This window comes from Coregonus clupeaformis, chromosome 29 (genome assembly GCF_020615455.1).
Source record: "Coregonus clupeaformis isolate EN_2021a chromosome 29, ASM2061545v1, whole genome shotgun sequence".
In the NCBI taxonomy this organism is placed as follows: domain Eukaryota; kingdom Metazoa; phylum Chordata; class Actinopteri; order Salmoniformes; family Salmonidae; genus Coregonus; species Coregonus clupeaformis.
In genome coordinates this window covers 23358805-23383547 of record NC_059220.1, presented here as the reverse complement: position 1 = coordinate 23383547, position 24743 = coordinate 23358805, and the positions used below count along the sequence as shown (strand labels likewise).

At 46.3% G+C, this 24743-nt stretch overlaps 1 protein-coding gene across 1 annotated transcript in view; it reads left to right on the top strand.

Moving 5' to 3' along the window:
- LOC121544880 (kinesin-like protein KIF26A) overlaps positions 1-24743 on the top strand; it is a 92852-nt gene that overhangs the window by 33584 nt on the left and 34525 nt on the right. Inside the window, exons 2-3 of the mRNA XM_045209128.1 lie at positions 2004-2468; positions 14028-14224. Coding sequence (XP_045065063.1) covers positions 2004-2468; positions 14028-14224 — 662 coding nt within the window. The remainder of the gene's footprint in view (positions 1-2003; positions 2469-14027; positions 14225-24743) is intronic.

Genomic DNA, 24743 nt, shown 5'->3' with positions numbered 1-24743 from the left:
ATGTAGTCATGGCCTGAGGTGAGGTAGGGTTGACTGAAGGGTGAGAAATGGATGGAGTGGAGCCCAGGAGACCAGGGTGGGTTACTCTGATTATAACTGCTTTAATGTCCCCTCTCACAACCAAATACGTTTTCTAGATTGGAGCATATCCGTGTTGATATGTTATCCCCCCCTCCTCTCTCTCTCCGATTTCTCTTCTGATTAGTCACAGACCTGGTGAATTCAGAAACTGCCCTTTGTTAAACAGGTTGAAATAGAATGCCTTCAGGTTAGGTCCCTCACATGTATCAGTGTCTCCCAGCCTCAGATCGTTCTCCAAAGCTTAATGGTGTTTATATAAATGCATGTTCATTGGAATTTTGCCCTAAATACTTCTAAGAAGATAATTGTAGCCAACATATCCTCCATTAGCCAACATAACTCCACCCAACACTACGATAAGACCTGTGACATCATCTACGGTAAATGCTGAGAGTTAGCCTATTCCAGCTTAACATCAATTCTGACTATGCATTACCAATAGTGTCAGTATCGTGATTAATCATTTATCAAAGTATATCACTAAGTAAACCATATTAAACCCATATTACTCCTATGAATTCTCCCTTGAAGAAACATTTACATATTTACATTTTAGTAATTTAGCAGACGCTCTTATCCACTTACAAGAGGACCAGCACAGCCATGTCCTGCCAAGGGCCAAGCCCAGATGATGATTCAATGTCCTCTGCCGTGGCGTGGCTGTTATTAAGAAAGAGCAATAAAGGGAGTAGAGTGCAATATACTCATAATAATGATAACCATTTATACTGTAGGTATAAGCAGAGGTCACCTAAAAGTATCTGTGTTGAGCTGCCTTCAGAGGGAGGAGGAGGGAGGAGATTTAAAGTCCCTGGGTTGTGTCTATGGAGACTGCTATGGTGGGCCTGCTGTATTAAGTGGCACTGCATTAAGGCAGTGGGTTGTTGTTTGGCCAGGCCATCTCACTCCTGATCACCACAGAGGATCTAAGGAACAGAGGCCTCATAAACATTATGTATCTGTGGGCTCCTGTCTTACAGCTCGGCTCCAGTGGGCGGGAGGTTACTGCCCCTTTATGCCTCTTATGAGACTACAACTGTGTGTGTGTGCGTGTCTATGTGTGCATGTGTGTGTGTGTGTGATAGAGAGTAAAAGTGGTCTTAGAACCTCACTTGCATGATAAGGAAAGCGGAGACAACTTGACTTGTAATCACTAGTGAAAGGCTGGGTGTTGTGAGTGGTCAGGTGCTCTATGAGCCTCTGGCTGTCAGGAGGAGATGGTTATTTTCATGCTGGGACTGTTATCATATGTAAATATTCCACACTGAGCTCCTAGGATTGGCTCAGCTGTTGTTTTCTTTTGTGGTTCCCTCTCTAAACCCCCACAACTCCTTTCCTTCCCAGCTGAGAGGACACCTCAGGGAGTCTTTTAACAGAGGGAAAGGACAAACCTCTACTGGTCTCCTTCTATAAGCCGGTGCCGCGCAAAACCCTTCTTGAGGTTCATTTGTTCTGGGGCCTTAAACAGCCTTGCAGAAAGTTGGAGAAGGTTCTGGCTGAGTTGGTGTTCCAGAGGAATGATCAGACTTTGATTTGGTGGAGTCTTTCACTAATGCCTCAAACTTCCCTTTATCTCTTTTCATTGGCAGCTATGAGCACATCTACCAGCAACATGATCTGCTGTCTCTGGTTTCAGGCAGAGCAGCTCAGTCTAAACAAACTGAATTCCTGAGGGGGAGGAGGTGAATGTGGTTAGGGCAGACAGGGAGGGAGGTAGAGCTATGATCCCAGAGGACAGCCTCCGGGAGTGACCACACCGATAGCCACTGTCTGGCACGCCTGGAAAATATGAACAACATCCAGGAAACCCCCCAATCACACTGATATGGAGATATGACGTAGTATACCATGTTTTTTTCTGAATGGGACCATGTTAAGTTGAACCCCCCCTCTCTTTCTCTCTCTCTCTGTTTCCTCTGCAGGACCCCGGCTACGCAGCCTTCCTCTTCGACCAGCTCCAAGTGCCTGGGAGCCATGATGGCTGCTGCCAGGTGTGTTCTACGCCCCTCCACCAGCTGAGGCAGGAGGCCCTGCAGACAGTAGGCGCCCCGGCCCTGATCCTGAGCCACGACATGCCCGCTCAGCCGTCCACCACCTTCACTGGGCAGCCCCATAAACTGACATTCTCTTCCTCCAGTGCCCATGTGAGGCAACCCTCTAAAGCCCACCCCCATGGCCACAATGTCCTTCCCCTGGGGGAGAGGGGGCGCCAGGAGCTGGGCTGTCCACAGGGCTCCTCTGCTGGGCCCAAGACCGGTGTCCAGGTGACGGTTGGGGGAGGGCAGCTGACCGGGGCCCTGGGATCGGTCACCATCCAGGCCCAGCAGTACCTGGAGGGCATGTGGAGCATCTCCAGAGTCAACAACTTCCTCCCTCAGTCCAGCCCGGTACGTGCTCAATACTCATCATTATTACTATTGATACAGATACACTGTTTACACTGTCTGGGGGTAGTATGTGACAAAGCACATCTAGTAAATGTTTTGTATAGACAGCTTGTTACTCTTGTCAATGTTGTCTTCAAAGCTTTTCATTAACCTTGGTCAGAACAAAGTGTGACAATGGACAATCTTAGACCTTTAGAGAAATAGATGGATCTCCTCACACAGACCTTGGGTGACCTCTCATTCCTCAGGAGTCATGGCTCCTGGGTGGTACTGGCTACCTGGGGAGACCAAGATTAATGCACTGAACTCCTTTTCAAGGGCATCTCAGACACAATGACCACCTTACAATCTTCCCGTAACGCTCCTCTCAGGCATACTATATGGCTCCATACAGACATATTCCCCATGTAATATACTTTACTCCAGGCTTATCATCATGGGATGTTGTCCTTTATATTGAAGAGTTTTCTTCCTGCAGTGAGAGGGACATCTGGTCCAAGCCTCTAACCTATGTCTTACACACTGCTGTGACATTCTACACTAGGGAGTCTGAGTGCACTGAGCAAACTCACCAATCGTTAATCGCTAATCTTTTCTACTTCTGTCCCTTTTATGTTCTCAATCAGAAGCTGTTTATGGCTCCTCAGTTTTATTTCTGTTTTTGCTGCCTCTACTTAATATGGCATTGAAAATCGCTGACTCGGAAATTGGACTCAATTACGGCGTCCGTCAGTGTTATTCCTTATTCTGGAGAAGATTTTTCTCCTCTTTGACTGTCAACAAGTGCCTTTAGTGCCAGTTTATGTGAGGCCGCCAGAAGCTTTTAACAGCATGTGTGCAATCTAGGGCAAATCAAAAGGCCTTGCATAAAGGGAGAGAGACTGACTTGTGTTCTCCTCCTACATGTCTAAAAGCAATTAGAGCCGATGGGAGCTGGGATGATGCGTTGCACAATGCCACATGGTTGAGCCTTGGCCTCCTCAGACACACAAATGGCCCTTCAGGATACTGACTGACAAACACAGCAGAAATGTGCCTAGTATTATTTTTTAGAGCCCATTTCTTTCATTACAACAAGATCCCTCAGAATGACAAAAACCCACATGGGCCATGGAGGATTCGGAGCTGCGCTGTGCCCGAAAGGCATGCGCTTTAATTCACAATTACCCACTTGATTTCTTTGGGGGGACAGTGTAAAACTCTGCAGAGCGGTTGGCATACAAAGGAAGGGAGATGGCCCCTGTTTGACAGCAATCCTACAGTGTCTTATTATGGGACCTCAGGCTCTAGTCTATCAGCACACAGCCCATTATAGGGCATCTTGAAACTTTCATATAGTGAAAAGGCTCTGGCTTGGAATTACATTTGTGGTCCCCTTTACACTACAATAGAATATACACAATCTATCACAGTTAACGGCTGGGACGATGGGCTCACTGAGAGAATGGTAATTGTGTTAAATGGAGGAGACGGCACATCCCTCCTCTGTGAGGTCGGCTAGAGAACTCCAGTCTCCCAAAACCTGACGAAGAAAAATCACAGCATTTGTTGTTGAATTCCCCACTCCATTGTTCATTTAACACCTCTAACTTCTAACCCCTGATGTTGGATTTGGTTAGATTAACAGTTTAGTCATTCTAAGCAACAGTAGAGTGTGGGTAGTAAATACTGAACTGAACAGTGCACACTACAAAACTACTAATTGATTAACCCAAGTCTGTGATTTGCCCTCTGCTCCGCAAAATCCACAATCACATGCGCACTAATCTGCTAAAACCGCTACTCTTGACCCTGGGGGTTTAGTGTGTGTTGTTGGCCCGCTGGTGGCCCGGTGTGACCTCTCTGCTCGTCTGCTACCCAGTGGACCATCTGGGCTGCTGCCTGCCACGGTACAGCTGGGCCTGCATGGCACCCTGCCACACAGAGGGAGAGGGAGACTGGTCAGTCAAAACTTGTTTTCTTGGGCTGAATTTTAGGAAAATACAAAATAACTTTTTGTTGTCCACTATTCACATGAAATTGTTGTCAATTTTTATCTCTATCTATACACTCCTATACACTCCACCTCCATCAATAACAGCAGCTGATGAAGCCATTGGAACAGGATGGGCCCAGATTAGCAGGGTCTATTTCACCTCAGCAGTAATGGCCTGTCGGACAGTGGGATCAGAGGTCACTGGGGATCGCTGCTAGGCTCTGACTCTGAGAGAAGGATGCTCTTTAGACTGCTGATGGGGAGGGAGTCACTGAGCCCAGTTGGCCTGAGACTGCCTGCATTGGAATCTTACTGTCTCTCCTTCTCTACATCACCCCCCTCCTCTCCCCGGGAAACAGTCGCTATCGGTTGGGCCATGGGGTTGGTGGTTGAAGGGTGGTAGGGCTAGGGCTGTTGCGGTGACTGAATTACCGCCACACCGGCGGTCACAAATCATGAAGGCAGTCAAATTCCACATGACCGTTTATTCACGGTAATTAGGTTACTCCAAGCTCTGATGCTGCTGATGGTCATTAGTAGCCTACCAAACTTGCTAACTGCCTGGTACTCCACACTCTATTGTCCCTTTAATCACTCTGACATCAATGCAAATGTATTCTAAAATCTAATCAAACACTTGAGAGCCCATGAGCTCATGTTGCGTAACATTTCTATAGGCTATGCAATTGCGGGAGAAAACAGAGTGATGGCCGCTAATAAAAAGAGGAGGATCTCATCAGCTTTCTATAGGCTAGGTCTACTATATTTATTTCTCAACTTTCCAAATATTAAGCACATTGTTTATCTTTACAACAGGAGTATAGCTGGCTGGCATGAAAATAAACCACGGGAAAAGCATCCTCCATTCGCTATTTAAGTTTATAGATGACATATATTTTTTCCTGCTGCCCCTGTTTCGATACAGGTGCACGATAAAGGTCCATTCTAAATCAAAATAAATGTCACACATATATTATTTAGTATATGTAAAGACAAGATTAAACCAAGGATAGTCTGATGGGTGACAATGTTAGCCTATCACTTTTGAATTATATATTATCACTTGTGAATAATGCCCAGCATAAGAAACAATGCCCTTTCTTTTGCGTCTTTTTCTAATCATAGTCACACACCTCATGTAGCCTAGCCCATAGGCCTATATGTTTTAATAAGGTTTGTATCACAACTAAAGTGTCCAAATAACTTCTTAAAATTAAGCACGTTAATCCGCTTTACAATGGGTGTAGAGCCTACAGTGCCTTGCAATAGTATTCATCCCCCTTAGCGTTTCTCCAATTTTGTTGCATTACAACCTGTAATTTAAATGGATTTTTATTTGGATTTCATGTAATGGATATACACAAAATAGTCCAAATTGGTGAAGTGAAATGAAAAAAATAACTTGTTTCAAAAAAGTCTAAAAAATAATGAACGGAAAAGTAGTGCATGTACAGTATATGTACAGTGGGGGAAAAAAGTATTTAGTCAGCCACCAATTGTGCAAGTTCTCCCACTTAAAAAGATGAGAGAGGCCTGTAATTTTCATCATAGGTACACGTCAACTATGACAGACATTGAGAATTTTTTTTCTCCAGAAAATCACATTGTAGGATTTTTACTGAATTTATTTGCAAATTATGGTGGAAAATAAGTATTTGGTCACCTACAAACAAGCAAGATTTCTGGCTCTCACAGACCTGTAACTTCTTCTTTAAGAGGCTCCTCTGTCCTCCACTCGTTACCTGTATTAATGGCACCTGTTTGAACTTGTTATCAGTATAAAAGACACCTGTCCACAACCTCAAACAGTCACACTCCAAACTCCACTATGGCCAAGACCAAAGAGCTGTCAAAGGACACCAGAAACAAAATTGTAGACCTGCACCAGGCTGGGAAGACTGAATCTGCAATAGGTAAGCAGCTTGGTTTGAAGAAATCAACTGTGGGAGCAATTATTCGGAAATGGAAGACATACAAGACCACTGATAATCTCCCTCGATCTGGGGGCTCCACGCAAGATCTCACCCCGTGGGGTCAAAATGATCACAAGAACGGTGAGCAAAAATCCCAGAACCACACGGGGGGGACCTAGTGAATGACCTGCAGAGAGCTGGGACCAAAGTAACAAAGCCTACCATCAGTAACACACTACGCCGCCAGGGACTCAAATCCTGCAGTGCCAGACGTGTCCCCCCTGCTTAAGCCAGTACATGTCCAGACCCGTCTGAAGTTTGCTAGAGTGCATTTGGATGATCCAGAAGAGGATTGGGAGAATGTCATATGGTCAGATGAAACCAAAATAGAACTTTTTGGTAAAAACTCAACTCGTCGTATTTGGAGGACAAAGAATGCTGAGTTGCATCCAAAGAACACCGTACCTACTGTGAAGCATGGGGGTGGAAACATCATGCTTTGGGGCTGTTTTTCTGCAAAGGGACCAGGACGACTGATCCGTGTAAAGGAAAGAATGAATGGGGCCATGTATCGTGAGATTTTGAGTGAAAACCTCCTTCCATCAGCAAGGGCATTGAAGATGAAACGTGGCTGGGTCTTTCAGCATGACAATGATCCCAAACACACTGCCCGGGCAACGAAGGAGTGGCTTCGTAAGAATCATATCAAGGTCCTGGAGTGGCCTAGCCAGTCTCCAGATCTCAACCCCATAGAAAATATTTGGAGGGAGTTGAAAGTCTGTGTTGCCCAGCGACAGCCCCAAAACATCACTGCTCTAGAGGAGATCTGCATGGAGAAATGGGCCAAAATACCAGCAACAGTGTGTGAAAACCTTGTGAAGACTTACAGAACACGTTTGACCTGTGTCATTGCCAACAAAGGGTATATAACAAAGTATTGAGAAACTTTTGTTATTGACCAAATACTTATTTTCCACCATAATTTGCAAATAAATTCATTAAAAATCCTACAATGTGATTTTCTGGAATTTTTTTCTCATTTTGTCTGTCATAGTTGACGTGTACCTATGATGAAAATTACAGGCCTCTCTCATCTTTTTAAGTGGGAGAACTTGCACAATTGGTGGCTGACTAAATACTTTTTCCCCCCACTGTATTCACCCCCTCTGCTATGAAGCTCCTAAATAAGATCTGGTGCTACCAACTACCTTCATAAGTCACATAATTAGTTAAATAACGTCCATCTATGTGCAATCTAAGTGTCACATGATCTGTCACATGATCTCAGTATATATACACCTGTTCTGAAGGGCCCCAGAGTCTGCAACACCACTAAGCAAAGGGCACCACCAAGCAAGCGGCACCATGAAGACCAAGGAGCTCTCCAAACAGGTCAGGGACAACGTTGTGGAGAAGTACAGATCAGGGTTGGGTTATAAAAAAATAAAAAAATAAACTTTGAACATCCCACGGAGCACCATTAAATCCATTATTAAAAAATTTAAAGAATATGGCACCACAACAAACCTTCCAAGAGAGGGCCGCCCACCAAAACTCACGGACCAGGCAAGGAGGGCATTAATCAGAGAGGCAACAAAGAGACCAAAGATAACCCTGAAGGAGCTGCAAAGTTCCACAGCAGAGATTGGAGTATCTGTCCATAGGACCACTTTAAGCCGTACACTCCACAGAGCTGGGCTTTACGGAAGAGTGGCCAGAAAAAAGCCATTGCTTAAAGAAAAAAATAAGCAAACACGTTTGGTGTTCGCCAAAAGGCATGTGGGAGACTCCCCAAACATATGGAAGAAGGTACTCTGGTCAGATGAGACTAAGATTGAGCTTTTTGGCCATCAAGGAAAACGCTATGTCTGGCACAAACCCAACACCTCTCATCACCCCAAGAACACCATCCCCACAGTGAAGCGTGGTGGCAGCATCATGCTGTGGGGATGTTTTTCATCGGCAGGGACTGGGAAACTGGTCAGAATTTAAGGAATGATGGATGGCGCTAAATACCTGTTTCAGTCTTCCAGAGATTTGAGACTGGGACGGAGGTTCACCTTCCAGCAGGACAATGACCCTAAGCATACTGCTAAATCAACACTTGAGTGGTTTAAGGGGAAATATTTAAATGTCTTGGAATGGCCTAGTCAAAGCCCAGACCTCAATCCAGTTGAGAATCTGTGGTATGACTTAAAGATTGCTGTACACCAGCGGAACCCATCCAACTTGAAGGAGCTGGAGCAGTTTTGCCTTGAAGAATGGGCAAAAATCCCAGTGGCTAGATGTGCCAAGCTTATGGGGGGGTTCTGTTTATTTGTCTTATTTCTTGTTTGTTTCACAAGAAAAAATATTTTGCATCTTCAAAGTGGTAGGCATGTTGTGTAAATCAAATGATACAAACCCCCAAAAATCTATTTTAATTCCAGGTTGTAAGGCAACAAAATAGGAAAAATGCCAAGGGGGGTGAATACTTTCGCAAGCCACTGTATCTGGCATATATAAGCAGCGCGTGAGTTTCAAGTTTGGGGAAGATCATTTTCACCATAAAAATGCACCTTTATAATAAAAGCATTTCATGCATAATTGCATTTGCGGTCATTTTTGATAATGGTGTTTTCCACTAATGGAACATTCACGCTTATAGCCTACTACCATGTGTGCATTGCTGTGCTTATAATGTGAAGAAATAGCCTAATAGTTTATCAACATTTTAAGCTAAACCTTCTGATCTGTTGCGTCATCCACATTGCATAAACATTTTTTGGGGATGCTAGTGGTTGTATTATTTTTGGATCTGTCACATCCCACAACTGTCCCAGATAATGTTTGGAATATTTATTTCTTGCACAGAATAGAATAAGTCGACTTTTGTACTATGGGGGATAGTAGATTGACATAGGCTAGTGCTTTTGCTGTTCGTTAGGCCTACTCATCTTGTTGGCTAAAATAATGCCACGGAATTATAAGCAAATCTTGTCTGCTAAATTAACTAGTGTAGCCCACAGCCATTAGGCATAGCCTCATCAGGACCTAACATAAGGACAACTCAGAGTATGCTATTATTTTCTTCTGAAATAGACTACATTTTTTTCACATCATGCTTCTTTAGACCTGTCTAAAATAAATAATGGATTTATTGTGAAGGTGTAGGCTATATTACATGGATTTCTTATACTTTTTTAAATGGCTTGTAGGCTATGTGTGGAAGCCAGGAGATGCTAAATGTGTTTATGTTAATTAACGGTCAATTACCGTGAGACCAACAGTTATTTGCTTGACAATCACCAGCTGACGAAATTTCGTGACTGCCACAGCCCTAGGTAGGTCCCCTCATTACTGACACTCAGTGTGAATGGCCCTGGACACATGAGTGTGTCCAATTGAGAGTGCCCAATTACCTGACCAGGGGATACAGCAGCATCCTTATCCCTTAACCAGGGACTCAACCAGGGACAGCAGTGGTCATACCGGCCTACTGTATTGGAGAGCAGGTTGCCAAAGTCTCTCTCCTGGGGTAATACTCTCTGACAGGTATGTGTTAGGGTGAGCTGTTTATTCTGGTTACACCCCCAACGAGTACCCCTGCTCCTCGAACCTGCTGCCACTTGCTTCTAAACCTGACACCACCATTGGCTTAATCTATGACAGGGTTGTGGATGAGCTGTCCAGATAGGCTTCCTGCCTAAGTGTGTGAAGTAGTGTACTCTTTCTGGATGATGTGACACGGGTACACCTCTCTTGTACGTGTTGAGTTCATGTCCTGTCATGGACACCTTTCCGCTCCGCCAGGTGTGTGACAAGAATCTGCGCTCGGCTCATTTCAGTTTGCGCCCCATCTCTCCATCACGCACTTCACAAATCATAACCCTGACATGCACATGTAGAAGAGGCCCTTGCCGTCCCACCATGATGGACTTTCAACAGAGCGGAAATTTCTTCCTAGATAAGCATGTTCAATGCTTAGTCTTCTATATCCATGGATATCAGGAACAATATAACACAGATGTATGGCGTCTAACAAGAATAGGTTGATGTGCTTATTAATAATAAAACTGGCACACATAAATGGGTCTCTGAGGTACAGTCAATGAGCGAGTCCCTTGGGATTAAAAACAAGCATGTTTGGTTGTGGTGATCATGACAAGCTTATAGTGTCAGTGCTTGTGCTGAGGTATAGCCCTACTGCATGAGGTGCCTGAGTTCATGTGAATGTCCGAATGTATGCCCCTGCATCTTGATGTATAGCACTCGCATGTCAGCTATGGCATATAAATAGTTCAGCTGTCCGCCTCCGTTGACAGATGGCATGCACCGGAGGGCCCACACTTTATAAAAAGATTGTAAATTATGTTATTTTAGTTACCAAACATGAATCGAGGGCAAACACTGAGCGAGTAAATATGCAGAGGGACTGGTTGGTGGTGATAAAATATATCCTGTCAAGCGACATACCGTGTTTGACACCAGGTTGCTGGTTACCCAGTGTGGAGGTGTCACCAGGATGAATGTGAAGGAAAACTAGAGGCTTAATTCTACCATTTGTTCAAACTGGTTCTTGTACACTTTCATTGATCGGTGTACAGTTTGATATACTAGTGATTAGGGTAAGGATTAACCCTGTGTTGTCATGGAGACCCTGGTAGGAACAGTGCTGTTTATTATGGGCTGCCTGGGTGATCAGTGGACTTTGTCAGCACTCCCTCTGCTGGATCATAGAGAGAGAGAGAGAGAGATCACTGTTCTACCTTCAGCTGAACCCCACTACCCCCTATCCCCCACCTCCCTGGCTCCATCTCCCCAGACCAGCACTCCAAGAGCAGCCTGGGACCTGCCTCATCACCCCTAGTCATTACCACCCCTGGGGCCAGGCTGAGGCAGCTTCCTTCTGCTTCTGACTCATATTCCAGCTGGCAGGCAGCGCTGCAGACAGGCTCTGCTCTGTTACCCCTCTACATCTCAACCTGTAACATTCCTTCACACAGCAAGAGTCATGGGCCTATCAGAGAAGTGTCTACTGTAGTATTTCACTGCTTATGGTTTGTGTGTAGATATGTAGGTTTCTTTTGTTGTTGGGGGTTAAATATTTATTTTCCTGTTTAAGTCAAGCTGTGCGTTACAAAGCTGTTCACACATGGCAAATTAGCTGCTGATATACAGTTGAAGTCGGAAGTTTACATACACTTGGAGTTGGAGTCATTAAAACTCGTTTTTCAACCACTCCACAAATGTCTTGTTAACAAACTATAGTTTTGGCAAGTTGGTTAGGACATCTACTTTGTGCATGACACAAGTAATTTTTCCAACAATTGTTTACAGACATATTATTTCACTTATAATTCACTGTATCACAATTCCAGTGGGTCAGAAGTTTACATACACCAAGTTGACTGTGCCTTTAAACAGCTTGGAAAATTCCAGAAAATGATGTCATGGCTTTAGAAGCTTCTGATAGGCTAATTGACATCATTTGAGTCAATTGGAGGTGTACCTGTGGATGTATTTCAAGGCCTACCTTCAAACTCAGTGCCTCTTTGCTTGACATCATGGGAAAATCAAAGAAATCAGCCAAGATCTCAGGAAAGAAAATGGTAGACCTCCACAAGTCTGGTTCATCCTTGGGAGCAATTTCCAAATGCCTGAAGGTACCACGTTCATCTGTACAAACAATAGTACGCAAGTATAAACACCATGGGACCACGCAGCCGTCATACCTATCACGACTTCCGCCGAGGCTGCCCCCCCTCCTGGTTCGGGCAGGCTTCGGCGTTCGTCGTCACCGGAGTACTAGCTATATCACTCTACTTGTCATGTCTTGTCAATCATTCCCCTAATTAGTATGTGTATAGGTGTTCCCCTTGTCTTTGTGAGTGATTGTTTTGTTGTGAGAGCGTGTAGCTCGGTTGAGCTACATTTCACTGTTATTGCCAAGGTGGATATTTTCCCTTGTACAGTTTCGTTTGACGCTTGGTGCAAGCAGATTAAACTCTGGACTTCGGTATTTTACCTCCTGCGCCTGACTCCTTCTTTCACACCTCGTCACAATACCGTTCAGGAAGGAGATGCGTTCTGTCTCCTAGAGATGAACGTACTTTGGTGCGAAAAGTGAAAATCAATCCCAGAACAACAGCAAAGGACCTTGTGAAGATGCTGGAGGAAACCTGTTCAAAAGTATCTATATCCACAGTAAAACGAGTCCTATATTGACATAACCTGAAAGGCCACTCAGCAAGGAAGAAGCCACTGCTCCAAAACCGCCATAAAAAAGCCAGACTACGGTTTGCAACTGCACATGGGGACAAAGATCGTACTTTTTGGAGAAATGTCTTCTGGTCTGATAAAACAAAAATAGAACTGTTTGGCCATAATGACCATCGTTATGTTTGAAGGAAAAAGGGGGGATTTGCAAGCCGAAGAACACCATCCCAACTGTGAAGCACGGGGGTGGCAGCATCATGCTGTGGGGGTGCTTTGCTGCAGGAGGGACTGGTGCACTTCACAAAATAGATGGCATCATGAGGAAGGAAAATTATGTGGACATCAGTCAGGAAGTTAAAGCTTGGTCGCAAATGGGTCTTCCAAATGGACAATGACCCCAAGCATACTTCCAAAGTTGTGGCAAAATGGCTTAAGGACAACAAAGTCAAGTTATTGGAGTGGCCATCACAAAGCCCTGACCTCAGTCCTATAGAAAATGTGTGGGCAGAACTGAAAAAGTGTGTGCGAGCAAGGAGGCCTACAAACCTGACTCAGTTACACCAGCTCTGTCAGGAGGAATGGGCCAAAATTCACCCAACTTATTGTGGGAAGCTTGTGGAAGGCTACCCGAAACGTTTGACCCAAGTTAAACAATTTAAAGGCAATGCTACCAAATACTAATTGAGTGTATGTAAACTTCTGACCCACTGGGAATGTGATTAAATAAATAAAAGCTGAAATAATAAATCATTCTCTCTACTATTATTCTGACATTTCACATTCTTAAGATAAAGTGGTGATCCTAACTGACCTAAGACAGGGAATTTTTACTAGAATTAAATGTCAGGAATTGTGAAAAACTGAGTTTAAATGTATTTGGCTAAGGTGTATGTAACTTCCGACTTCAACTGTATGTATATGGCCAATGATTTAACGGCTAAACTGTAATTAGATGTTGGCTATCACTTAATTACCATTCAAACCGTGCAGCCTCCGTGTTGCCAGACTCAATGAGCAGTCTAGTCCAGTACCCTACAGTCCAGTACAGTACAGTGCCCTTAACATCCTGTGGGTAGTTAGTTGGTGCTGATGCCCGTTTACTGGGATGGCCAGAGCAGCTGCCTGCCCGTCTGTGGCGGAGGAGAGGAGAAAGGGAGTAAATGGACTGGAAGAGAGGTGTGGAGGGACAGTAGTGGGGGTTAACTCTTGAGGCCCTCATTGCTAACACTCTGTCTCTACCTCTCTCTCTCTGTCTCCGCCTCTCTGTCTCCGTCTCTCTGTCTCCGTCTCTCTGTTTCCGTCTCTCTGTCTATCTGTCTCCGTCTCTCTGTCTCCATCTCTGTCTCCGTCTCTGTCTCTCTCTCTCTCTCTCTCTCTCTGTGTCTCTGTGTCTCTGTCTCTCTCTGTCTCTCTCTCTGTCTATCTCGCTTTGTCTCTGTCTGTCTCTCTGTCCCTGTCTCTGTCTGTCTGCAGGCACAGGGTCTGATGGAGGAGTCAGAGAGGCACGTCCCTGGCCCTACCATGGAGGCCCCTGTCCCCAGCTCCAGCTGTAGCCTGACACCCAGCCGACAGAGGAGTCCCGTCCAGCTGGGACAGTGTGCCGTCGGCCTCCCTGCCCCTGGCCCCACCTCCACTCAGAGCGCATCTGCGGCAGCCTCATTCTTCATCAGGTAAGCAGCGTCCACAGTACACACAACCCACCTCTCACTCAAATCACACCTGAAGAGAGAGTCTGACAAAGGGCTGAGAGTGATGATGGTTAGGGTCTGCTGTGCTGTATTATGGTGGCTTTAGGGTGTGTGTGGTTGGCCGCCTCTGTATGGCATGCTGCTGTGGAAGGGATCTGTGTGGAGACTTGTCTTCACACAGTGAGGTCATGGTTCATTGTTGCACTACACTCTTAGAAAAAAAGGTGCCATCTAGAACCTAAAAGGGTTATTCAGCTGTCCACATAGGAGAACCCTTTTTGGTTCTACGTAGAACACTTTTGAGTTCCATGTAGAACCCTTTCCACAGAGTTCTACCTGGAACCAAAAAGGGTTCTCCTATGGGGACAGCCGAAGAACCCTTTTGGAACCCTTTTTTCTAAGAGTGTAGAGTCTAGCGTGATGTGGACCGAATCCATGAAGATGTTGTCCTTGCCATGGTTGAATTATGGCATACTTTAGGCTGTGCTGGAACGGTGTGTGAAGAATAGATTGTGAGTGTACCTTTAGCTAGGCACCAGTGCCCATGAATGGATGATGGTATTACATAATGTTATACATGTAAAGACAGTGTCTCACGAAGGGCTTAGGTTCAAGCACATAGTGCTTTTCTTTTACAGTATGTACATCTGTGTTTTTCGTTGTTTGGCTCTATTAAAAGTCAGTAGTCAATTTTGTTTCTAGTGCAGTTTGTTGTAGTAACATATTCATGTAGCTTGTATTCAGTGTTGCTATTGTGTACATTCACAATGAGTTGCTCCATTTAGCTATGGCAACACTAATGATCTGGAGGATATGTGTGCCTCCACTGGGGGTACAGACAGCTCTCCGTAGGCTGCTCTAATGCAGTAGGATGTCATTGCTAGATTCTCAGGCAGTTTGGTCAGTGTGTACATTCCCTGTACCTGACAGCCTCAACTCCCCAAGGAGCTGTGTGCCATAATGAATTTTATCCTGAGGGAAACTGAGAGAAGCTGGGTAAGGATGATGCATAGGGCTGTTAGAGAATTGCACCCTGGGAGGCAGAGAAGACCGGCGAGGGGGACGTTGTGAAGTGTGACAGTGACATCCAGAGGGAACAGGGAAGGAGCTCGGCATTCTCCAAATGAGCTCCCCTCGTCAACTTTAGCGGGGCAAAGTATAGGACTGGGACCATGGGGCCTCTCCCTTGGCAAGGAGGATATTCCAAACGCTCTTCTAAATGTGTCACTTCCTGTACCTGTGTCACTTCCTGTGAGAGAGTCGGCGGGTCAAGCGTGAACAACAGCGAGATGTGACCTAGACGTGGACAGGGTTAATTTCAGAGGCTGATTTATTATTTCTACTGTTTTCTTTGGACGAGTGCTCAAAAAGAGAGGTCTGGACAGCCATTCTGTGTGTGTCTCTCAGTGAGGGAGAAACAGAGGGAAAAGTAGGGAGAGGGACTTGTTTTTTCCCCTTCATTTGCGTCCTGGTGGGACAGGAGGGGACGTGGTGGAAGCGGTGAAGGGTTCCACCTTTCATTTCATCCCAGAGATACTTTCCTGCCAAGAATGTGTGTTGTTTGACTTGGCGAGGAGAAGTATGGTGATGATGGGGCCCGGACAGCTTTAAACAGCGTCACATTCCACAGATACAGATACAGGACAGGGCGGTGGACGGCTGGGCGGTGGACGGTGGAGATGCACTGGGCTAGACTGGAAGCACACCCACTTCCTCAGCTACTGCAGCTGTTGCCTGCACAAGCACTTCCACTGCTTCAATCACTAGAATGTAATCATCATCATCATTCATCATCATTGTCATCTTCATCTTTACTCTAGCACCAGGGTCAGTGTGCAGGCTAGGGTTGTGTTCCACCACTGCTAATTGCAGTAACAGTGTTTTAGTTCTCAGAGGTCAGAGGTCAGCAAGCACAACTGTGTTTAACAAAGCTCCTTCTTCTCACTCTCTCCCACTGACATTTGAATTAACAAATTAGCCCTTCATGTTTTGGGGCTGATTGAAAACGTATTTGTGATTAATATTCCTTTTTGTCCTCTAAAGATACAATTAGTGAAATCCATGTGAAAGTACTGAGAGCCCAGGATATTTGAGCAGAATAACCAAACAGTGGCTGCTCCTCTCCGGAGTGAAGCACGCTCCGCAGACACTTGTCTGACATGAAGGAAAGCTGTTCAACTCACAAATGACATTTTAATTAGAATGCAATTAGGTAGATGCTGAGAGGAAAGAGGAGATTGAGAAAGTGGGAAATAGAGAGAAAATACCGGTTCCTCTCAGTGATTGCCTCTGGTGCAGATTGTAAATAAATAACTCAAGCATTCAAAATTATTTTTAACTTGTCTGTTCCATTAAAAAAGCATTTGATTATAAATGTTAATTACTCTCAGTGTTGTCGACTGCCGGGAGAATTCTAAGTTAATCTGAGTGTTCTCTCATGTGGCTCCCCTACTCCTGCCAAGGGAAATGGTTTAGGATGGGTACCCTCTCCATAATGTCTCTGGTCATTATGTAGGCAGGAAATGGGCCTCTGTATGAATTCAACAAATGAAGCTGAACTATTACTACCCTTTTACTACGCTGTCATTACTGGTTGCTGATTGCTCATCAAACCTCCTCTTCTAAGCTTTCATTTTTCCATCACTTTTTTCATTCATAAATCTGTTATTTTCTCAAACTCATGAAGAATGGTGTCTTATAGCTGCAGTAAGGAGACATTTTTCACAATGTAAAGGTAATGTTCAATGAAATGAAATGCTTTGGTCAAAGCAAATAAACATACGACACATAGTTTAGTATTGACATTTTAGAATCTCCCATTCAACTCTTGCTGTCACCCCTTATTTTTTTCCTTATCAACCAGAGTGTGCTGAAACAAAGATTGGCCTGGGTCAATAATGAGCAATTGGCTATTAGATGGACCATAAAATATCCTCTAGACAGGAGGGGTTAAAGGTCAGGGTCTGTCCGAGCAAAGTGGTCAGTCAGTGTGTGTGTGTGTGCGCGCCCGCGCATGTGCATTTGCACGCATGTGACTGTGTGTATATCTCAGTATACAGAGGGAGGTTAAATGGATGGAGGGAAGGGAGGAGAGAGGGGAGAGGAGGTGAGGGGAGGGGAGAGGAGGTGAGGGGAGGGGGAGGGAAGAGGAGCTGAGGGGAGGAGGGAGGTGAGGGGTGGAGGAGGGACGGGAGGAGGTGAGGGAAGGGGGGAGGGAGGAGGGGAGGAGGGAGGTGAGGGAAGGAGGGAGGAGGTGTGGGAAGGGGGAGGGGAGGAGGTGAGGGAGGAGGGAGTGCTCATTCAGCTTACTAGCGGGCTGAACACTGATTGCTTTGTGACGGAGCATGTGATTAGTGTATTGACACAGCGTTTAGTAATGAGAGCAGGCAGTGTTCACAGCAGGGGCCCTGGCTGCTCGACTAAATGACGTGTCTCTGCCACTGCCGCCACACCGTCCGCCCTGCTCATCCCTCTGTTCTATTAACACCTGCTGATTGGGAATGAGGTGTGTTTCTATGCCTCAGGACCCATGAGGGGAGGAGAAAAAAGAGAGGGAGAGGGAAGGTGCCGGGAATGCTAAACACAGAGCAGTTCTCCTCAATGCTCAGAACTAATTTTGCTGTTCTGAGTAAGAGAGGAGAGCAAACCTTAAAGCTAAGAGGAGTGTTTGCAGTGTTTGCTGCAAAGGCAGTGTGCGGGACAGGCAGGTCCAGGGTAGGGGCGTGGGGCAGGGATAACAGCTGTTAGAAGGAATGTGGCCCTGGAGCAGTGTCATCACAGGAGGAAGTGTCTTTACGGCCCCGTGCAGCCCTGGAGCTGCTGCTGCCCAGGTGAGTGTGTGTGTACTGCAGTAATCACTGTGATTGTGGATTGGGAAGGCATTCTCCTGTAATTGCAGGAGAACAGTCCAGCCTCTCCCCAGACAAGGCCTGCCTAGTCTTTGTGTCTGAAATATAGTGTGCTGCTTCATCACTGAGACTGTGCAAAGTAACCATAGAAACAACTCCTCATAACATGAAAGCTGGCTAATTAATGTGAATAAATATGCCTGAGGTGCGCTAATCAACATTTTTGAAGATCTCCATACAAATATCTTAATCAAAGTTTTCTTGCAACAACATCCCCTTGAAAGCTGTAAACCCGGCTACAATACATGAATGTATAATCTCTCTCTCTCTCTCTCTCTCTCTATCTCTCTCTCTCTCTCTGTCTCTCTCTCTGTGTGTCTCTCTCTCTCTCTCTCTCTCTCTCTCTTTTTGTGTGTTTGTGTGCCAGTGGCCTTTTTCCTGTGTGAGGTTGTTATTGGAGGTGGGGTTGGTGGAGATGGGAGTTGGTGGGGGTGGTATAGGGGTGGGTTGGTGTAGTGGTGGGGGTCGGGTGGTGTAGTCGTGAAGGTGGGTTGGTGTAGTGGTGGGGATGGGGTTGGGGGCAGTGATGTGGGGGGTGAAGTGTACCATGGGCCACTCACGCACACCCTCCACTTTGACTAGAGAGGAGATAGGAGAGAAAGGGAAATACTGTGAGGCCGGATACAGAAGGGAACTGCAGTGTGTGTTTGTCTGGCTCTGGGCTGGGCCTGCTGGCCAGGGGATAAAGGGACTGAGTGGACGCAGGCAGGGGGAGTGGAGTGCTGCCGAGAGCCTCACACACTCACACACCACACACACGCAGTCAGCATGCTTGGGGTGATGCTCCAGACCGCCAGCTTCAGGAGGAGGAGGTCAGGACCTGTGGAGGGGAACACTGGACACACCACCACCATGGGACTCAAGTAAGTCACACACACCCCAACCCAGGGCTGGAGGAGATACACACCTTAGTTTGATGGGCGATGCAGTTGCAGTGTTTGGGTGTGTTTTACCCCTGCTGTTGTTTGTGCTGCAGTCAGTGTGTAGTGTTGATGTTGTGGTGGAGTTGTTCTGTGTGATCCCTGAAGGTGAAAGGGTAATGGTTTTGTTGTTGAGCTTCACAGAGATGGATGTTTCTACCGATGGGAGAATGTGTGCAGAATGCTTAGCCGGGAGAGAACACCGTTGAAATGCAAGTTAAGCCTCAGCTTTGTTTTGAGGAGAGTAAGCGGAGTGGAGATGCAAAGTTACCGCTAGCTTCTGTGTTCAGCATAGCCTGACTGGCAGGAATGTATTTATCAATAACTTTAGTTGTTTTTGTTGTTGTTGTTGTTTTTTGAGAGACATAGAATCTAAAAAAGGTCCTAAATAGATGAACAGAATTGATGATGGGTGGTGGTTAGACTGCCATGCTATTGGTCTCTTTACTGCTATTCCATTGAGACTTACCCCCACACCAGTGGGCCACTAGTGTTTTAGGTTCATGTAAGCTCTAGTGTTATTGTGTTTCCATCAGGAGTGTGACACTAAAGACGAGCAGAATCAACAACCTCTGCATCATTCAAGACTGTTGTTTTGTGAGAAGGTGTTAAAGTTCACAGTTAGACATTGTTATGCACTGTAAATGCCAGCTGAAAAGTACCCAGGGCCTTGCCTTGGCTCCAAGTCTTGCTTTGCCTTGGCTCCAAGTCACCTGTTGTATTCGGCACATGTGACCAATAAAATTTGATTTGATTTTGATCAGAGCAGGTCCGCCGGAGCCATGGCCCAGTGAGACACCGGGGCCGACCAATTAGATGGAAACAGAAAACTCTGAGCCTTTTGGATAAAACACCAGGGTAAATCCTCAGTGGAAATAAAGCATTTGTTTACTCTGGGATAAAACACCAGCTGTTATTTTCCTGTCATCAGCTTGCTGGGGCTAATGTCTGGCAGTGGAGAGCAGAGTAGCGGTAGCAGCAGCAGCTGAGCCAGGGGATGGGGAAGGGGCTCTGGCACTGTAGCGTCCAGATAAGGCCAGGTGTGAAAAGCTATCAGGGGCCTGTCTAGCGTCATCAGTGGAGAGGTGTTGATGGAGATACAGCCTTTACCCGCCGCCTCAGGGATCTGCAGCAGGCCACCAGGCAGGCCCCTTCCTCTCCTGGGGGGCCTACTACCACCACCCCAGCCTAGCACTAACCAGATGGATTGCCCCACATCCCTTCTACACCAATATCACAACCTCCACCCCTTTCTCAACACCCTGCCTATAGCCCACACCTCCACCCACCTCTCAACACCTCCCCCAGACCCACTTCTTCTGTTATACCCAACATGGTACTGTATATTGAATGGGTCAGATGATAGATCCCCTCATTTGCCCATTTAACTTTTAAGTCAGTTAGGTTGAACTGAACAGAAAATTCCAATGAAATAATTTCTCCAGTTTTGCTAAGTTTGTTTACTTGATTTAGTATTGGCAGCTGTAGATACTGTAGTTTTGGTTCTTGGTTTCTAAGTCATCTTAGAACAGCCTGAATGTATCCACATTGCAGACCCACCTCTCAAGCCAATCACTTATATTTCCCCTGGCTGTCCTGTCCTGGGCAGTGTAGTGCAGTCTGCTGCACAGTAGAGATAGTATCACCTCATCAGACCACCACTGCTGTGGTATAGACTGGCACTGCCCTCCCCTGACCATGCCAAGGCATGATGCTGCTGTGACCCCTGGGTATCTGTGTGAAGGCCAGTGCTGTGACAGCCATGTTGGAGACGGTTGTGGCTGTCAGCCTGCATGGTAAACACACACAGAGAGAGGACTGACATGGAGGGACAGGTATGGAGGTGACCAGAGGGAGGGAGAGGGCTCTGGGTCCACTGTGAGCTGGCTGTTTGATGGGAGCGATACCCCTGAGGAGAGTGCTGACTAGGATCGTGTCCATTCCACCTAAACCCCTGAGTCAGGAAGTCTGGCTGGCCTGGCCCACTCACATAGCTGGGGGTGACGTTTGCTGGAGCTGACAGACAAAAGGCTGAAATGCTGACTCATGTCTGAGCGCTGGCTAACACTGGGCCATAGAGTCAGCCCTGTGGGGCAGAGGAAGCAGTGGTCGGGCTGTGACGGATCCCTTTCACGCAGGGGGAAACGAGGGGATGTTAGAGGGAGACCCACTACGTCCTGTGTGCCTGTCAGTTGACATAACAGTGCCTTTGTCTCGGCATGTGCTGGTGGTGATGATCTAAAAGGCCAGGTTGTGTTAAATGGCATGTGGGCAGGAGAGAGACTGTGGCCTCAGCATATAGACAGTACATAACCAGGCCTGTTAGGCTGCTCCTCTGCCCACGGCCAGCCAGGACTTCCCATTCATTCACACAGACGATGAGGCTACTAATGGAGGTCCATAGGAACCCTGCTGGGCTGCAGTGATCTGGGCATTAATGTTGGAGCCTCTGAGCTGATATTCTCCCACCCGGCAGGATTCTATGCATTACAGTAGTGGGGATTGAGGCCAGCTACCCCTACACCATGTACTGTAAATCTCTATGGCATCCCTCAGTGAGAGGTGTCATGCAAATTGAGTCTTATCATTGTCATTATAACTGCAGGCCTCTCTGCATTGTGCTGGAGACAATAGAGAGGCTGGAATAAGAATACAAGTTAATTGCAATAGCTGCCTGCATGGAATATGTGTTGAAGAATGTTATGACCTATTGTATCCTTGGACCACAACAGAGCCTGTGGTCCCTGCTCCCATGAGCTCACCCTGGCTTTACTTCCTCAGTCTGCAGAAACAAGATGGCTCCCACTGGGCTGCTGTGTTTCTGTGTCCTCCAGCCCCTCTGCTCTACAGTGGCAGCCTGCCTGCCTCTCCCAGGTCCCAGCCTTGCACTAAATATGAATAACTAATAGCTGCTTAGGCCTATTCAGTGTGAGTTGATTTCCCCAACCGGTAGTTCTCTATATATCAGACCACAATCATTCTAATTCACACAAACACAGTGCCCCTGGACTCCCTGTGTGTGTTGCTGATCAATCTAACCTCCACCCTCTGTTTTTCAATGTGGATGTTCCTGGTTTTACCGATGGAGCTCAGATTACCACAGAGGATAGAGGGCCATTGTCAGGACAGGCAGTTAAGCTCTTACCTTATCCTCAATAACAGGGTGAATAGCTGTACTACTCCACCACCTCCCCACTGTTCTCATGCTTCTCTTCCCTGGCTTCGGGGCTTTGGGCCTGGATGACTGTCCAACAGTTGAATGGGAACCACAGTTCTCTGCACAGGGATCCAGGTGGACAGTGTTGACAGTGATTGTCTACCTCCACTATGGGAATTCACTCATGAACGTCTCCTGCTGTTCTTCTTGCTTGCCTTGGCTGGGGGGGGGGGGCTACTGTTGATCTGCTACAGGGTCCTCTTTGTGCTGGGTAACACTGGCCATCATTGGAGTTTTAAATCAGAGATGGGACAGTGTCTCTTCTTCTTGGTAAAAAGGCAGGATCAATAAAAACACTGGTGCGGACAGGGTTTATCTTGTGTTTTGTGTTTGCAGCCTGCCTGCCTGCCACTGGCTCCATGCAGACTGTTTGGAATGGATAGGATTATAGTTTGTAGTCAGTTCATGACCCAGCACGTGAGAGCCTGCTGCAGTGCTAGAAATCCCATTATCCCTAGCTGACTATGTGACTTTGAGTGTGTGTGGGTGTGAATTAGTGTGGGAATGTGTGTGTGAATAGGTGACATTATGAGCGTGATAAGGTGTGTGTGTGTGTGTGTGTGATAATATGTGTGTAAGCCTCTTAGTAACCTGAATAATACTGTAGTAGTCACTGAGCTCTGGCTCTGTTTACTATGCACAGTCACACCTCTACATTTCTAAATCTTAAACCTCACCAGTGTTGGTGTTGTACAGCTCTGTAGTCCCTCTCTACTTCTCCCTACCCCTGACTCTTAGAATAGCTTTGTTCAGAACCTAGGAATTTCTCTAGCCTTTTGGATTCCCAAATCCCAACCATACTTCCATGCGCTCTCCTCCCATCTAACCCATTTTACTGGACTTGGATCCCTCATGTTTTCCCAGGGTTGCGTATTGACTGGGATATAGATGGCAGATTAAGGAACACATGTTTGAATCTCCCCACCCTCCCCCCACCCCCTCCCCCTCGCTCCTCTGATTAATCACTCCCAAATGTTCCCAGCAGCCCGTGGGGCTCGGCCGGGCCTGCTTGTTGTGATAGCCTCGGCGTGGAGGAAAGCAAATAAATAATCACTAGGTGTCTTACCCTGCCAGGCTCTGATTAATGACAGAGAGAAGTGGAGCAAGAGAACCTCCCCATCCCTCCCGTCTTTATTTCTCTCCCTGACTCTCTCCTCTATCAGCCAATGACAGCTTGATGTTGTGGTCTTCTTGGTATTGAATGAATACTCCACATTCACTCCACATTCTGCTTTACAGTAGTGTGTGGCTCTGAGCAAAAATGTGCTCTTGAGGCTTTCAGCGAAAACGCGGGCGAGTGAGTTTCAGCTCAAGACGTGTTGGGAGTGTAATTTTATTCCACATCCTCTGCGACCTGTGAAGAACAGTTTGGTGGAGTACCTGGAAACGGTGTCGGCGGAGCAGTACAAAAATATTCTGCAGGAGATGAAAGTAGCTGTTAATCTTTGTAAGCAGTAGGGGGTGGGGATGCTACAGGGAAGATAATATCTTCATTATAATCTGTCACAACCTGCATCAAATCAGGGGAAAAATTGAAGTTTCTCCAAATAGTTCAACTCAGCAGCTTACACCAAATCTGCATGGTGTATTTTCTCCCTGTCTTCCAAAGCTTCTCTCCTCTCCTGGTGTGTAAGACTCTAGTAAGTCAGTTATGGTCAATCTGCAGAAGATTGATTTTCCTACTGTATGAAAATAGAGGCTGCCGAGCTAAAGCCCTCTACTTGGACTGCCTCACCAAGGCTTAAGCAGACGCTCGGAGAGGCCACATTAACACAACGTGTTTGTGGATACCATTGAGGAGGCAATTTAGGAAACAATAAAATGTACTGCAAATGGAATTATTGCCTCTGATTTCTACCCCCCCTCCGATCCCTCCTGTGGCTGCCCTAAACCCTCCTTAAGCCCATGGCTTGGCTGGAGGGGTGCTTGGCCTCTCAATTGGATGGGGGTTGAGTGGGAGGGAAGCTGGGGTAAGGAGGGGACCATAGAGCTGTAGGGTGTAGGAGTTCTGGGCTTGACTTCTGGGGACACAATGCTTTATGGGCAGTGGAGGAAACACAAACGCGCAGGGAGGTGTTTCAGCTCACACATGGCTGCAGCTCCAGCAACACTCCCTCCCTCATCGCTAAGGGGTCAAACTTGGCATCGTAGTCTGTTTCATGCTACATTCATTGGGATTGATTCTATTGGCATCGTTGGCATAAACCTTGTCTCCTTGATCTGGTATCTAACAAAATGGCTCCAGGACCTAAAAAGACAAACTTCACCACAGTGGATACAAGCAACTGCCAAAGTCTACCTCCACCCAGTGCAACACAGAACCAGGAGTTTTGCCATTTTAATTAGAATGTTTTCCATTTAGACTCCAACTGTTCCATTTATTTTAGATCGACAGGGGATTCCCGTTTTGGTGCACTTTGGGAATAAAGCAATTCCAAGCTGACTGTGGCGGAGCC